The sequence below is a fragment of the Rhipicephalus microplus genome, chromosome 1, assembly GCF_043290135.1.
Source record: "Rhipicephalus microplus isolate Deutch F79 chromosome 1, USDA_Rmic, whole genome shotgun sequence".
Lineage (NCBI taxonomy): Eukaryota > Metazoa > Arthropoda > Arachnida > Ixodida > Ixodidae > Rhipicephalus > Rhipicephalus microplus.
In genome coordinates this window covers 226,436,213-226,454,239 of record NC_134700.1, presented here as the reverse complement: position 1 = coordinate 226,454,239, position 18,027 = coordinate 226,436,213, and the positions used below count along the sequence as shown (strand labels likewise).

Below are 18,027 nucleotides of genomic sequence, written 5' to 3'. Positions count from 1 at the left end.
GATTTTTACAGGAGTTGAGCAAATAAATGGTGTGAACAATAGAATATGGAAATTAATTATTCTAAATCGACATACACACATATTACAACATAGAAGGATCGTCTTTTTTTTTTCACATAAATTGGACACAAGTTTTAATAAATACTATGCAATTTAAATATGTAAGACTAACGATAGCGCAAAATCTGTCCTGGAATGTACACATCAACGTTCCTTGATATGGGAGGCTATGCTTCCTACGAAAAGATCTAGAAGGTAAACAGCCGATATGAAACTTGCTGTTTACAAATCCTTCGTAAGGCCTGTTCTTGAGTATGCGTCGGTGGTATCTAGCCCTCATAAATATTATTCAAAGAAACAAATAGAAAAAATTCAGAGGTACGCGGTGCGATTTATATGCTCCGGGTATCGACGGACAGAGTCGGTTACGGAAATGCTCCATTCTTCCGGCCTGCATTTGTTAGAAACGTGCAGGCACAAAAATCGTCTGAAGCTATTATTTCAAATACTAAATGGCCAAAAAAATATTAGAAAAGAAGTATACTTATGTCACGGGTCCCGTTAATTCGGGAGGCGATCGCCGGGCTAATTCCAAGGGCCGGAGTATCGGCCCCCCGAACCGCACCACGAAAGCTAGGACAATTTAGAAGTGGTCCTATTTGGCGCGCCAGCGGACGCCGGCTGTGGCCCAAAGAACAAGTCAGAGCCAAGAGTTGTTAAACAAAACAAAATTATATTCTCAATTATGGCAGATCAAAACGATACACAAGTATGCACACTCAACAATAGTTGAATGCAATATGTCGCCAATCAAACAACGTACTACACAGTACAATCAGCCACACTCGAAACAACAGACACAAACAATATGCACTACAATGCAGTCGCATGCATCGAACAACCAAGACACTTAGAGACTAAAGAGTTAGAAAACTTATTCAGTCCAGAGTCCTTGGAACAAAAGTCTGAATGATACTCTTCCGAGAATCACTCACTCAAAGTCCAGCGTTGTTGTCGTTCCGCTGCCCCCGAAGTTTCTTTTCCAGGAAACCTCGCGTCTTCAATTGGCCGCTCTCCAAGCACCAAACTTCTTTGCCGGAAACACGTCGGCTTCACACACACAGCTGTTGCCACGCGTCTTCGCTCGATAGCGGTAGACACACACTCTTGCCTGTAGCTTGAGTCTTCACCCCTCAGGTGGAAATCCTCTTCTTCTCCTTTGTCACGGAAGACAAAAGGCTTCGCCCGCAAGGCGGAACACCCTACGCACTCTGGCGCATACTTTCTTCTTCTCCTGCTTTCAGTGCATTCAGTTTATTTCAGTTATTAGTACAGAAAAAGGAACAGTATACAAAGTATATGTACAGGAGGAGGTCCGAAAGCACAAGGCTGCAGGGGGACCTCCTGTTCAAAATGGGATTACAAAATTTACTCAATTAGCAGTAGCAGTGAAAACAGAGAGATGAGTAAATTGATAAAACCAACACTAACTAAGAAACAAGTAAAAAGAAGAGTGGAATAAACAATATAACAAGATAAAAACATCTAGTAGTTTATCAAGTACGAATACAATTGTTTTTTAAATGTGCCAATAGTCGAGCATTGCTTGATGTGAGATGGCAATGAATTCCATAATGATAATGCTGAGAAATATGCAGTGTGGCGACCAAAATTAGTGCGGATAGTAGGTAGTAGAAAATTTCCATTTGAAGCGAATCTAGTACTGTTTAAGTTAGACAAAGCATTAGGATAAAAGGCGCTTGATGGGACAAGATGGTGCAAGGACTTGAACAGCATGATAATGAGGTGATATTTAAATAAACTAACAGTAGAAAGTATTTCGAAGTTATGAAGTAATGATGATGCACTAGAACGATATGAACTGAAAGTCATTAGTCTAATGGCTTGGTTTTGAATGTGCTGAATGGGAGATAAGTGGGTGAGGTATGTATTTCCCCAAGTGGTGATGCAATAATTAATATGGCTGTGAATAAAAGCATAATATAACTTGATTAGAGTTGAAATGTTAAAGTAGTAACGTGCTCTGATAAGAATCCTGACACCAAATGCTAGTTTTTTGCGCAAATGAATAACATGATTAGAGTATTTTAGGTTGCTGTCGAGAATGATTCCTAAGAAAGAGCATTCATTGTCAGGGTTAATGAGTGAGCCATTTAGTTTAATACAAATTTGGGAGGGAAGAACTTTGTTAGCTGAGTGGAATATCATGAACTTAGTTTTCTTAGGGTTAATACTGAGGGAATTCGTGAGACACCAGCTTAAGATGTTATTTAGATCTTTTTGTAATTTTAGCGTTAAAGAGTCAATTGATTTACCAGTGGCAAGTATTGTAGTGTCATCGGCATAAAGAAAAGGCAGAGAGTTAGTAACTGAGAGGGGAAGGTCATTCATGTAAATTAAAAATAAAAGCGGGCCAAGAATGGACCCTTGAGGAACACCCTGATTAGTAGTAAGAAAATCTGATAAAGTAGAGCGAACATAAACAGCCTGCTGTCTATTACAGAGGTAACTTTTAATGAGTGTAAGGGCAGGTCCAACAATACCAATGGTCGTGAGTTTGGTTTCCAGGATGCTGTGATTAAGTGAGTCGAAAGCTTTGGTTAGGTCAATGAACAATGCTCCAGCTAATTCACCAGAATCAATAGCTTTTTTCATCTTATCAGTGAAAGTTAACAATGCAAGATTAGTCGAGAAAGCAGGTCGAAAACCAAACTGACTAGGAGTTAAAATGGAAAACTTAGACAAGTAATTAGTTATACGTTTCTCAATACACTTTTCTATTATTTTACTAAAAGATAATAGGATAGCTATGGGGCGATAATTAGATATGAAAGTTCTCTCGCCTTTTTTGAACACTGGTATTATTTTGGCCTGTTTTAGTTGTGATGGGAATGTACCTGTCTTGAAGATTGATAATGCAGGATAGAGGGACGGCAATATGGTTGGCAATTAGCTTAATGTAGGACGAGTGAATTCCGTCCAGTCCAGGAGAAGTTACTTTAGGATTATGAATAATGCTGATAATTTCGTTAGGGTCTGTTGGGAAGAGGTAGAAAGATTGTGAAGAGCGGACCTGAGATTTATTGGACGATGGGGGTGTACTAGAAGCTTGTTTACAGTAAAATGAGTTGAATTCATTCGCAATGTCAATTGGCTGATCTAAGACACGGTCAGCAATTTGAAGCTCAGTGATAGTTAATTCGGACGTGTTCTTGTTTAGAAAGGAGTTAATAATTTTCCATTGTTCTTTAGAGTTGTTGCCAGCACGCGCTATTTTTTCTTCGTAATAACTTTTTCTAGCTGCTTTTAAGAGTCTATTGAGAGTATTAGAATAGAGGGTATAACGATGTTTTAGATTCATATTGAAAGGACGGCGTATGACTTTTTTGTAGAGGTTTTCTTTTTTACGCATGCATGTCAATAGACTGTTCGTTATCCAGGGATTATGGGGTGCTGAATATATTCTTTTACATTTTACTACCGTGACGCTATCATGAATGCATTTGCATATGCGAGACGAAAGAAAATCAAAAGCTAAGTTGGCATCAGTGCATGTTTCAATGTCGCTAAGGACAAAACCTTCACCGACAGACGCGGCGGGATACCCTATGCACTCTGGCGCTAACTTCTTCTTCTCCTGATCTCCCATCTCTGCTGCTCGATTAAATACCTTCCGCGCGAGATTCCAGAAAGTTCTCATCATTTCATCGGCGTGATACGCAGCGAAGGCTGGGGAAAGAAGGGTGAGACGGTACGAGGGCCGTCCGCAAAAGATGACACAACCCTGCATCATCACGCCCCTTTCCATCGAGAACTCTCTAGGGCTTGCTCGGCCGCCGATGCAAGGAGGTTCGTTGGCGAACCTACGCTTTCGAGGGGAGAGGGACGCGCGCCCGGGGAGTCTTTGGATGCTTGTTTTCTTTTTTCTTTTTTTTAATCGTTGACCTCTCGGCGCTTCGTCGCGAGAATTTGGCGGCACGCCCTTTTTGAGCGCTCGTTTTGTGACAACTTACTGCCGCAAGGTAAACAGAGCTCAACAAGGAACCACGACAGGGCCATTCAAGTGTACAGGACTCAAACCGATAGAATCAAATTTTCCTTTTTTCCTAACGCACTTGAAATGTGGATTGAATTGCCGGTGTGTGTTGTTGAACAGAACGATTTGTCAAAATATGAATACACCTTGGATGACTACCTGTACAAGTGTACTGCTTGATCTTGATCTAGCCTGTATTTGTGTATTTGCAGATGACGTGTTTTTTTTACTTCATTATTTTTTGTTACCCTCTCTGTAAGGAATCTAGCAAGAGAGATGACTGTATTGCTAAATAAGTAAATAAATATAAAGTTTGCCATCCTGTCGAATACAATATCATAGAAAATTTGCCAATAGGGAAGCTTCGCTACCCATACCCCCCCCCCCCCTTTTCTTTTTCATCATTTGCCTACATCATGCTTTTCTTTTTATTCTGACAGACCACTCAGCCAACGGCCAAGCCATCGACACCAGTGAGCGCCTCTACTTTCTCGTTCCGCCTTGAAGACAACCCAGGAATGAGTCCTTCCTCTGCTACAACACCGGCCGGTGGTTTTTCTCTGGGGGCTCGTTTTGGCTCCTCCAAACAAACGGTGGTGCGCTCACTGTTTGGCAACGTTTCAACACCCAAGGGTGGCAGCAAGAAGGATGATGATGAAGGTGAGCAGACCATAAATCAATTATTTTGCCGATTGTGACTTTGCATAAGCAGTTCAGTTTTGATTGACAGCATGAGGTGTGGCAGCATATCTCTATGTGATTGTATTGCTTGTTTTTATGGTCTGGAACAAAAAAAAATATTTTTCCCCGTACCCAAATACAGTTTAATTGGAGTCACTGGGACTGAAAAAAAAAATCTTTGAATTGAGCAGGTTTTTTAAATATCGAACGTACAAAAAGATACTAATTGAAAGTAATCGGAGGTGGTGTTTTGCTGTTCCAGCTAATTTGTGGCTCCAAGGGTTGTATTTTCCAGCAATACCTGTTCCATACCTGCCAAGTCTCCCGAATTGGCCGGGAGACTCCCATATTTGGACCGTTTCTTCCGTTTGTACAGTTGTCGTGAAATTGATTGATTGATTTGTGGGTTTTAACGTCCCAAAACTATGCTATGATTATGAGAGACGCCGTAGTGGAGGGCACCGGAAATTTCGACCACCTGGAGTTCTTTAACGTGCACCCAAATCTGAGCACATGGGCTTACAACATTTCCGCCTCCATCGGAAATGCAGCCGCCGCAGCCGGGATTCGATCCCGCGACCTGCGGGTCAGCAGCCGAGTACCTTAGCCACTAGACCACCGCGGCGGGGCGAGTAGCCGTGAAAATCTCTCGGAAATCGAAATTTTTGTGTGGGATCTGGCCGCCTTGACAAAAAAAGCAGCTCAATCCACTCCAGGCTTTTCGAACCAACCCCATTTCATTATGAATGAGTTTAAGAGGCGTTTATCTAAACGTACAGTAGAATCTCAGTGATGCGAAACCGCGGCAGATACGAATTCGTGAAATTCCTCAGCGAAATTCTACTATGTCTACTGGGCCTAAATTCGTATGTTCTGAACACATTTCCTAATCGCGGCGAACGATACGAACTTTAGTATGGAAATCGTCGAACGAAGGCCGAGAGCAGCGTACTCGAAGCTTCGGAAGTACGCATGCGACCGGCGCACGCACTGTCTTCTAGAGTGTGCGTGATTGTCGTTGCCACAACTGCTGTCGACGAAACTGTGGTCGCTTTTGACGCGATCATGTATGGCGACGACGTAACTGACAGTCCCGAAAGTGTGCATGCGTCCAACACTCAACCAGTCAAAGCAACGCTGCTTTCCGCAAACCCTTCGGACAAAACCGTGGCAGATGCGATCGTAGATGGCATAAAACGACTTTGTTTTGAAGGCGTGTGCGCAGTCAAGCACAGAGACAAGAAGCACACGGACATGAGCGCTTGCACGGGCATTGAAAAAGGAACTACCATTTGCCGCAACCGCGGCGCACAACATCGCGGGAGCGACTGCGCGATAGCGATCTGAGAGCTCTGAGAGCACACAGCGGTAGACTAAAGGCAGTAAATACGTTAAAAAAAGGTCACAGTTTCGCCGCAAGGGCGAAGCAATGAATGCGACAGCGACAACTTGGAATGTCACACTGAGAACGGCAAGCAAATCGAAACGCGCAGCGCGCTGCTCACGCACAAATGACGCACGAAAACAATACACGCGAGACGAAAGCGAACTAATGTTTACCGCTCGACACGTAACACGCTGTTTAAACAAAACAAAAAAAGCGATGCTCGATACATAATCACAGGTACGGTTGAGTACAAACTAACAAGTGTCCCAGTTATACCTTGCTGTGTATGAAAAGCGCGCTTTTTTCGCAAATGGAGCTTGTGCATAGACCGAAGATACCTTTGTGGGATCTGGCAACTAACGCAATCGTTCCAGTGAAAGCCGAAGGCACACGATTCTCCCCACTGAAAGATAAGCACGTGCGCACAAGCATCAACCCCCCCCCCCCCCCCCTATCCGCGGGGCAAAGTACGCGTCAGAAACAAGCGGGCGTTGGCGCATTGCGATGTGCTGGGCAACGAGTGGGGGCGGCTTTTTTTTTTTTTCCTTGAGTGATACTATTGTTACGGGGATTACAAATACACGGAAGAGAAGAAGCAGTGTATTTGCAATATTTACAGGTAGGTATGACACCCCAGGGCTGCTAGGATCTCACGCGCCAAATCCGCTTCTTCATCGATGCGTCTACGACAGGGCGGGGCCATGCCCACTGCCTCGTAACATCACCCCCGGCGGACGAAGCGCCGTCACGGAGCCGCTAAGTCAGTCAGGGCTGGCAGTGTAGTAGCGTTTCAGTCGCGACACATGAACAACATCAGTAGGTGGTGTGGCAGAAGATGAGTGTGGTTCAACGGGAGTGATGAGGTAGTCGACGTCAGTGACCTTGCGGAGAACTTTGTGGGGCCCGGTGTATCGTCGAAGGAGCTTCTCACACAAGCCTTCACGCCGATGCGGTGTCCAAAGTAGGACGAGAGAATCAGCAGGGTAGTCAACGTCACGATGCCAGTCATCGTAGCGGACTTTTTGTGAGGCCTGAGAAGCAGTGAGCCTAGTGTGCGCGATTTGGCGAGCGACGCGGGCTCAAGAAGCAACGTCCTGAGCATACACCGTTGGTTTGGTAGTATCAGAAGGGAAGGAGTGTGTCGAATGGAAAGGCAGGGTTGCGGCCGTACAGAAGAAAGAACGGAGAATAGCCGGCGGTGTCATGCCTTGGTGAATTGTACGCAAACGTAACGTAGGGGAGCATTGCTTCCCAGTCACGGTGATCAGCAGAGACGTACATGGACAACATGTCTGTAAGAGTTCGGTTGAGGCGCTCTGTGAGACCGTTGGTCTGGGGATGGTAGGCAGTAGTAAGGTGATGTTCTGTAGAGCAGCGCAGCTACGGAGAATTTCGTCGATAACTTTTGCGAGGAAGCAGCGGCCACGATTCGTCAAAAGCTGGCGCGGAGCCCCATGCCGCAGAATGACGTCATTTAGTAGAAAGTCTGCGACGTCTGTAGCGCAGCTATTTGGCAAGGCACGAGTTGTAGCATATCTGGTCGGATAGTCAGTTGCGACAGCGATCCATTTGTTACCCGATACGGACATTCGATAAGGTCCGAGCAAGTCGAGGCCGACGCGGAAGACTGGTTCCAAGGGAATGTCCATAGGTTGGAGCAGGCCAGCCGTACGGAGAGCAAGACGTTTGCGACGCTGGCAGCGCTCGCAAGCAGTGACATAGCAGCGCACAAATCTATACAGTCCAGGCCAAAAGAACCGTTGCCGCATGCGGGGATAGGTGCGTGAAAAACCTAGGTGTCCTGCCGTCGGAGCGTCGTGCAGATGTTGAAGATTGGTGGCACGCAGGTGTCGAGGAATAACTAACAAAAAGTCCGGGCCATCAGGCTTCATGTTGCGGTGGTACAGAATTTCGTTGCGAAGGACATATTGACGAAGCGAAGGGTCAGAATGTCCTGAAGATACTCGCTCAATGACCGTCTTGAGGGTTGCGTCCCGGCGCTGCTCTGTGCCGTTGTCACGCAAATCGGATATGGCGAGCACACAAGAATCACTCTCATGGACGGCGAGGCTAACAGGGTCCACCGGATAACGCGAGAGACAATCGGCATCTTGGTGTAACCTGCCAGACTTATAAATTACGTCGAAGTTATACTCCTGGAGACGTAGAGCCCAGCGACCTAGGTGACCAGTTGGGTCCTTGAGCGACGACAACCAACACAGACCGTGGTGGTCCGTAATAACTGAAAACTCCCGGCCATACAAGTAGGGGCGAAATTTCGCTACAGCCCAGACCAACGCAAGACACTCGCTAGACCAACGCAAGACACTCGCTAGACCAACGCAAGAAACTCGCTCTTCGTTATCGAATAGTTTCGCTCAGATGTGGAGAGAAGGCGGCTGGCATACGCAAGGACGGCGCCGATGCCGTGAGCACTGGCGTCTGTGCGAACTTCTGGCGTCGCGGACGGGTCGAACTGAGCCAATATTGGTGGTGAAGTGAGCAGCTGGATCAGCATGGAAAACGCAGCTGCTTGGTCTTGGCCCCACGAGAAGGGCGCATTCTTTTTGAGAAGATCAGTGAGTGGTCGTGCTATTCTAGCGAAATTGCGTATAAAACGACGGAAGTACGAGCATAAGCCCACAAAACAACGAACATCTTTGGTAGTAGAGGGCAGAGGAAAGTTCTTGACAGCGCTAATCTTGTCAGGGTCCGGTTGGACGCCATCAGCACTTACACGATGACCAAGGACCGTGATTTCTCGTCGGCCGAAATTGCACTTTTTTGAGTTCAGCTGGAGTCCCGCTCGACGAAAAACGGCTAGAATGGTCGACAAACGTGTTAGGTGGCTTTCAAATGTTGGGGAAAAAACAATCACATCGTCGAGGTAGCAAAGAAGGCAGATGGACCATTTATAACCACGGAGAAGAGAGTCCATCATGCGTTCGAACGTTGCCGGGGCGTTGCACAGCCCAAAAGGCATAACCTTGAACTGATAAAGGTCGTCCACTGTGACAAAGGCAGTTTTATCGCGGTCTAAGTCGTCGACAGAAATTTGCCAATAGCCCGAACGCAGATCTGTAGATGAGAAGTATCTCGCGCCATGCAGGCAGTCAAGGGCGTCGTCAATTCGTGGCAGCGGATATACTTCGTCTTTGCGGGTTATCTTGTTCAAGGCACGGTAGTCAACGCAAAATCTGCAACTGCAATTCTTCTTTTTCACTAAAACAATAGGTGACGTCCATGGACTTGAAGAGGCCTCTATGACTTCTTTGGAGAGCATCTTCTCGACTTCTCGTTGTATGACCTGGCGTTCGGACTGGGAAACACGATATGGTCTAGCATCGCCGGACTAGCACAGGACTAGCATCGCCGGTATGTATTTGATGATGCATGACGTACGTTTGACCTAAAGGGCGGTCATCGATGTCGAAAATATCTCGGTAGGTGGTCATAACGTGGTGGAGTTGCGCAGCCTGACAGGGCAGAAGATCAGGGGCAATCGTTGTGATTTCATCGGTAGGTGCGTTTGCTCGGTTGGCTGCAATAGGGGACGAACAGTCTTCAGGGTCTAATGCCACGATGTTACATGCATCAAGTGGGGAAACATGGCCTAACGAAATGCCTTGCGGGAGAACTTGGGTCGAACTACTAAAGTTGAGAAGCGGAAGCTGAATGTAGTTTTCCACGATAGTCACGATGGTATGCGGCACAGCAACACTTCGCGCCAAGAGCACATCTATTGAAGACACTATGTAGTCACCGCCAGGAAGAGCTGGTGATTATTGTTAAGGCCACAAACGTGGTGGGTTGTGGTGACAGCCGAACATAATCAACAGCGCACAAGCGGTGTGACGGTGAGGACGGCGCAGCCCCAAGTTGAGGCAGTTCAAGTTGGAGAACGCCGGTTGCACAGTCGATGAGAGCGGCATGAGTGGACAAGAAATCCAATCCAAGAACCAGGTCATTGGGGCACTGCTCAATAACTGCAAAGAGAACAGATGTGGGGTGATCGGGGATTGTGATGCGGGCTGTGCACAGTCCTGTGATGGCAAGACTTCTTCCATCGGCGGCGCGAATAATGCCAGACGCAGCCGGTGTGAGAACTTTCTTCAGGGGGCGACGAAGTCGGACACTCATGACAGAAATGTGGGCCCCGGTGTCAATAAGTGCAGAAACAGTCAGGTCGTCAACGTCTACGTCGATCAAATTTCGTCGTGTTCCCCGCAGGGGCGCCTATGAAAGCAGGCGTTTAGTGTGTAGCGACACCACGAACCCGAGCTAACGGGGGGGGTTTCGGCTCCTTCCCACGCCTAGCCGTGCGTGGCTTTGCCGTGTCCGGGGAAAAGGGGATCCTGGGGATTGAGCTGACGCTGGGTGATCGGATCTTTAAGGGGGGACGCGGCCTTTGAAAACCGAAAAATCGCGAAAAAGTCGATTTTTGGCAAACCACATATTCGGGCAGTATGTGTCATAAACTACCTTTTCTGTAAATATCAACGTCTAATTCGTCGCGAAACCATTTGAAATAAAGTTTAGAACATGCCGCGGCGGCCCTCGAGCGGCGCGCGAGCGCTCAAAATACCCCAACTTGGCGTGATCGCAGTTTCTCGACCGCTCGACGGAGCGCCGCCATTTTGGTGTTGTTTTGTTTGTGAATTCTTGCTCTTTCTTTCCCCGCCACCTGCGTCGCCGGCGGCAGCGCAGGGAAGGAGCAAGCCGCTCATGATTGGAGGGCTCGCGAGAGCTTTCAAGTTTCCCGCGGCTGAGGCGCGCAGCTGGGATTGGGCGAAGCGCGCTCCCCAAGGACGCGGGGGAGCCCGGGACTGCCATTGGCTGCTGCGCGCGATGACGTAGCGCTCTTGCGCATAATGCGGCCGATGCGGCCGCTCGTCTGCTGCTCCTCCGTCCGGCGTCTTTGTGTTCCGCTCGCTTCCGTGTATCGTTGCAGCCGTTCGCATACTCTCCACGTTTCAACTGTCTTCGAAACGATTTTCAACCGTCTTTATGAGACGATTTTCAACCGTCTATACGAGACCGTTGTTGTGTTCGCTCACGATGCGTCCAACGAAAAAGAAGACGCTACAATCGTTTGGTGCAAGGAAGCGAGCTATGAAGCTTGTCCGCGCGGCGAGGCTCTCCGCTCGCACGTGCGCCGACGGTACCTGTGGGGCAGCTTCTGCTTCATCTACGCAAGAGAGTGGTCGCATCGACGCGCCTAGCAACGGGACTCCTGCTTTGCCGGTGCAAGAATTTGTCGTTACAAGTGCGCCTGGTGTCTCGTGCTCATCGACAGTGGCTTCCGCATCTTCTCTTTCATCGGCCTCGAGTGCGATCGCGTCGTCAACTGTGCATTTGCGAACAAGTTTCCTGACGTGCGAGGAGAAAGAGGCGGCGGATCAACAACGCGCTGCTGTGCAAAGAGAGCTTGGCGCTATGCCAGCGACGGAGCGGAAATTTCAGGCAATGGAGCGCGATCATGAAGCTGCCATCGCTACAAGTGAAGGCGAAAAATTTTTCCTTGTGCAAATGGATGCCCTAGACGACCTGCTATCTTGGACCCCGTGCCACCGGTGCACCGCGATTGGGATGAAGGTACGAGGAGGCACCCAACTTGGACTTGCTGCAAAGCTTGAGCTAGTATGCTTGCATTGTGGAGTAGTTTCAAGCTCATGGAGTTCATCTCGTCAGGATGACACAAAGGCATTTGATGTGAATGTAAGAGCCATTATGGCAACAAAACAAATAGGCAAGGGACAAACAGCTCTCAACGACTTTTGGGCAGCGATGAACGTGTCCCATCGTGGCCTCCATCACAAGACCTTTCAGAAGCACCTGAAGAAATTCAGGGAACCGCAGACACAATGCATAGAAAATTTCTATACAGAATCTGCTTCTGCTTTAAAAGCCACTTACAAAGAAATGGATCAATATTTCACCAGGGATATAACAGTTTGTTATGATGGAACATGGCACAAGCGTGGGCACACATCCCATATTGGAGTCGGGGCAATTATCGAATACCATACGGGCCTTATCTTGGACGCCGTTGTTCTGTCTAATCAGTGCCTTGGTTGCCAAGTAGGGCCAAAGCCTGGAGACGCAGACTATGCATGCTGGCTGGAGAATCATGTGTGCCAGAAAAACACCGACTCTAAATCAGGGAGAATGGAGGTTGAGGCAGCTATCATCCTCTTTTCACGCTCACTGTCGAAGCACAACCTCCGTTACACAACGCTCGTGTCTGATGGAGATAGTGCCACCTTCTCTGCCCTTGTACAAGAAAATGTTTATGGACTGGTCCCCATTTCAAAAGAGGAATGCCTGAACCACGTTCAGAAGAGGATGGGGACTGCACTTCGCAACCTTGTGCAGAAAAGTGACAAGGCTTTGGGAGGGAAGGGCAGGCTGACAAAGGCCCTCATCGACAAGTTGACAGATTATTATGGCTGGGCCCTACGGAACAATTCCGATGATGTGGCTGCAATGCGGCGGGCAGTGATGGCATCGTATCACCATGTGACGTCGACGGATGAGGAGCCGCACCACGACTTGTGCCCAGAGGGTGCAGACTCCTGGTGTCGTCACAATGCCAGCAAGATTACCGGTGTTCCACCTTCGAAGCATTCGTACAAGCTGCCACGTTATGTTGCAGATGCACTTCTACCCATTTATGAGAGGCTCTCACAGGCTTCTCTTCTGCAACGCTGCCTGGGAGCAAAGACGCAGAATGCATCAGAGTCCTTTCACTCTGTGCTGTGGTCCCTCATGCCCAAAGAGCAGCATGTGTCACTGATTGCTGTGGAGACAGCACTGCATGATGCAGTGCTAAGATACAATGCTGGCTGCTACAGGGTCACCCAAGAGCTAGCTTCATCAGTGGGGCTAACACCTGGCCACCTGGCCAACAACGGGCAGCCGAGAATGATTCTCTGCACTTGAAAAAGGCTAAGAAGCGATCCCTAGAGAAGATGGAAAGGCGGCAAAGAAAGAGAGTGCCAAAGGACACCTCCAGTTACGCTGCAGGTTCATTTTAGAACTGCCTATGTGCTCAAAACTTTCAAACGTCGTTTTCTCAAAATGACTTTTTTGGCTAGTGAGGCTGCTTATTCCAGCCATATCTCTGGAACCACTCATTGGATTTCCATAAGTCTTTTTTTTATTATGTACATGAATAAATTTCTGAGGGGGTGACAAGCCCATTTTTTCAATATATTGTGTGTGTTATTTATTATATTTAATCAAAATTTGATTGATAATATCCTAATCACGAACACAAAGTTAGATGGTCTGCTAAAACTTTTCAGCAAGGAAATTCAAAAAAAGGGCTCTGTTACCCCCTGGAGTATCAATCTGGGAATCATCATAGTTAATTTCACAGTTCCAGCACCTTTTGAAAGTTCTCCAGGCCTGGAATAAGAGAACCATGTGCACTACCCTGATATTCTGCTGTAACTTGAAAACCAGTGAACATAACTTGATGAAATTTTGTAGTTCTTCTAATGAAGTCTATCCTGAAAATTTCATGAAGATATCTCAATAAACAAAAAAGTTGGTATCCGATGGTAGCCTCCCCCCTTAAGGCCCCCCTGCAGAGGCAACACACCCCTTTGGCCCCGGCTTCACCTAGACGGCACCCCTGGACTGACCCACCCAGGGGAAATCGGCAGTCGCCTTTTCATTCTCTCCCTTACAGCTTCATCTTTATCTCTCACTTTTAGTCTGTCCTGTCTACTTATCTCTTCTGTTTACTTCCAATTTTCCTGGCGGCTAGGGTTAACCCTGTCCAAATAGCCTACCTTGGTCTAGGCGCATCGGGTTATAGTTGCGTTGTACGGCTGGCGTCTGCAGGTTTCAGCATCCGCAAACTTGTAGCATCCCCTCGTTGGGCTCCGTGGTGGGTGGCCGCCAAAGCTTCTGAAGAAATTGAAACACTCATGCATAGAGCTTTTCCTCCGTTAAATGATCGTACCGCCTTAAAGCGCATAAGCACCGAAGACTTGGGTTTTTTCAACCGTTCAAAAGAAAACTTCCCCCATTTTCACGTCATACATAGTGAGAAAAAGTGGCAAGCAAGCCAGAACCGTATCCCCCTTTGTAGTAGCCAGGTGTCCTGACAGAAACTCTTGGGGCCGGGTACAAAGTTACTAAAATGGCCAGCGGAGTTCTCCTCCTCGAAATTCGAGAAAAAGAACAGTTTGAGAAGCTACACAATATTTCAACTTTTGGTGACACTCCAATCACTGTAACACCACACAGATCTATGAACACAAGTCGTGGAGTGGTATCTGATGTTGATTTGCTTGGCTTGACCGAAGAGGAACTTCTGGAGGGGTGGAAGAGTCAGAATGTGACCAATGTGCAAAGGATCATCATCAGAAAAGACAACAAGGTAACACCAACAAAACGCCTAATACTCGCGTTCGCTTCCAGTAATCTCTGCCAGAAAGTATTCAAACAGGGTACACGAAGACCTCTCTCTCAGACCGTACATACCGAACCCTCGTCGTTGCTTCCAATGCCAGAGGTATGGCCATGGTTTTAAATCCTGTCGTAGTCGCCAAACTTGTGCACAATGTGGAGTCTTAGGCCACGTGTCTGAGAACTGCAAACAACCACCACACTGTGTAAACTGTGAAGGAAACCATGCCGCATATTCACACTCCTGCACATACTGGAAAAAAGAAAAAGAGATCAGTACATTGAAGATGAAGGAGAACATTTTATTTAAGGAAGCACGGCGAAGAGTCTCATCCTTCTGTGAACCTACATATGCTGATGCAGCGCGTCAGGGGGCACCGCCGCACCAGCCTTCGTCCCTTCTTCGGCCTACGCATACCGAGCCGGCGGTTGTGGCACCTGCCCCCAAGGTGGCTGTAGTCCAGACTACACCGCCTACTCTTACTCCCGAACAAAGACCGGAGACTCCAGAGTCCTCAGGTCTCAAGGCCTTACCTCACCAGGCGGGGCCCAAAATTCGAGAGAACAGCTCGCACGTGCGGGCATCCAGTGCCTCCGAAGAGGCACTGGATGTCCTTTGTATATTTCCTTAAGGTGAAAGCAGACAAGAAGCACTCCTCATACTCTACTATTAATGATTTGTCGAGCTCTATTCTGTTTCAAAACAGGCCTTTGATGAGGCAGCCCTTCTCAGTTCGCCTGAAGGGTCTAGCAGAGGAAACTGGAGTGTCACTTGAACACAGTTTAATGGCTCCTGTAGCATACCCGCTACCGTGGCGATGGCAGATTATAGACTGCGATATGTCTTTCCTAGAAGTTACAAAACATGCGCCTATTGCCCATATCCAAACATACTTCCTGGAACTTCAACACAAATACACACGTCCTGAGTTCTTTACAGATGCCTCCAAGTCTAACTCCTCTGTGTCCTACGCTGCTGTCGGCCCATCCTTTTCAGATGCTGGCCCTCTACATCCAGGCACAAGTATCTTCACAGCGGAAGCTTACGTGATACTTGTGGCTGCTTAACACATCAAACAATTACACATGCAAAAAGCAGTAATTTATCCGGACTCCCTCAGTGTGGTAACGGCTCTGCAAACTCTTAACAAAAAAAAAGCCTGTACTCGTCTCTCTTTACTCCATTTTATGCGCACTGTACACACTCAAACAACATGTTGTAGTGTGCTGGGTGCCAGGGCACCGTGAGATCCAAGGCAACGTGATGGCGAATCAGTTTGCTGCATTCGTCCATGAAAGCACTGTCACTACACCCATATCAATCCCGGCCCTTGATCTGAAGCCGTCTCTCAAATGAATGCTCAGGGACTACTGGCAGAGCAAGTGACATAGACACACACAAAACAAACTACACATTATTAAGCCACACCTTGGCCACCGGCCGCCAGTATCAAAATCACGTCATACAGGGGTAATACTAACGAGGCTCAGGATAGGACACACATACACGGCACACGTATATCTTTTGTCCGGTGGCGATCCACCATTGTGTGACAGATGTGGTGAAGCACTAACAGTTCGTCACATTTTAATCTAGTGCAAACAGTTAGAAACTCTAAGAAAACAACACTTTCCCTTACCCTACCGACAACATATACCTTTACACCCTGCAATGTTCGTCGGTAGGGAACCACTTTTTAGTCATAAATCATTGTTAGCGTTTTTAAAAGAAATTCGTAGTTTTTATATCATATACCCGGGCATTCCGTAGCACGACCTCTCCAGAGAGGTTTTCGCCACGGTGGCTACACTCGATAAAAGCACTTGCCTCACGGTCCTTGGACGCAAGGGTATGGACAAGTGAGGCACTTGTGCTGTGTCATATATTCTGAAATATCTAATGTAACCAATCAAATCATTCTCAATAGTGCCTTTTATAACATTGTGAAGTGGTGTGATTTATGGCAGATGTCAATTAACTTCGATAAAACAGTATTTATGCGAATAACTCACAAGAAAAAACCCTTACTATTTAATTATTCCACCGCAGGTTTCACCCTTTCTGAGGTAACTAACATTAAGTATCTTGGCATTTGGATTACCAATGACCTTAGCTGGACTAAACATATTGACTCCGTAATTACAAACGCTAACCGAAAACTATTCTTCCTTCGAAGAGCTCTAAAACATTCTAATTCCACGGTGCGTACTCTAGCGTACAGGACTATCGTTCGCCCAGTGTTAGAATATGGAGTGATTGTTTGGGACCCCTTCACTAAAGCTAACATAACTAAATTGGAAAACGTGCAGAAGAAGGCAGTCCGCTTTATATTTAATAGCTTTGGACGCACCTCTATAACTGAACTCCTACATCGTGCCAATGAGCCTTCAGTTACCGAAAGAAATCGTTTAATACGACTACAATTTCTTTACCAAATAATTAAAGGGCATTATAAGCTTGATGTTTCCAACATCATTTCCTTTTCTTCTGGGTACGCCACCCGCCAAAGGCATCAACTTACAATAACCCCTTTCCGGTCACGAAATAACTGCTTCAAATATTCATTTTTTCCTCGTACAGTAACTCAGTGGAATGGATTAACTAATAACCAAGTGATGGAGCCGTCCTTAGAGTTGTTTGCAGCAAATTTGACCTGATTGTTCACATCATGCTGTTCTATTTTTGTTTGTTTGTTTGGTTTATGCAATCTTGAGTGCCAACATTGTCAAAATTATATCTGTAACCACCCTGCTAAAATCTCTGTAATAGGGATTGCAGTATGAATAAATATAAATAAATAAATAAATAATGCCATACATGTCCACCATCGTTTTCTATTATCACCAACTTTTGTCATCTATTCACACCACACACACCTTTCACGGCATGGTCATGATTTTATTACTTGTATGTTTGTACCAGCCTTACCGCGAGAAATTTTATGGCCCTTATACAGCCGCTTATCACAGTCATTGTCCATATCTTTAGCAAGATGAACTGGCGCTCTTTGACCGTGAAATGGCCCTTGCGCCACAAAACATCAATCATCATCATCGTCGTCAAATTTCGTCGTGTCGGCAGTACAAGGAGAGGATTTGAGGTCGGTATCGAAGATGCAGCTTCACCTCTAAGAGCTGCACCGCTTAGTTTCCTTGATGAGAATTGAGCAGGGAGGTCAGGTGTCGTCGTAGAGGAGAAGGGGGCGGCGGGCGACGTGCAGGCGGCGAACGCGACTGATGACGTCGAGGCAACGGTGAGCGGCTGTGCTGGGTATTAGGGGCATCGTAGGGTGGAAGGCGGCGGTAGCTGTCGGGGATCGGCGCTGGAGGCTGGAAAAGGCGGTAGCTGTCGGCGCAGCGAGCAGTGTTATACTGTGTTCGGGACGAAGACCAATGGTTGCGGCAATACCGTGCGACGTGCCCTATGCGGCGGCAGTTAAAGCAGAACGGCCGATCATCTGCCGTTCGCCATTCGGCCGGA

At 47.1% G+C, this 18,027-nt stretch overlaps 1 protein-coding gene across 3 annotated transcripts in view; it reads left to right on the top strand.

Moving 5' to 3' along the window:
* Positions 1 to 18,027, top strand: part of LOC119166796 (E3 SUMO-protein ligase RanBP2-like) — a 136,687-nt gene that overhangs the window by 94,557 nt on the left and 24,103 nt on the right. For all 3 annotated transcript variants that reach the window (XM_075891469.1, XM_075891471.1, XM_075891468.1), the window contains exon 30: positions 4,498 to 4,717. In XM_075891469.1, the coding sequence (XP_075747584.1) occupies positions 4,498 to 4,717 (220 nt within the window). The remainder of the gene's footprint in view (positions 1 to 4,497; positions 4,718 to 18,027) is intronic.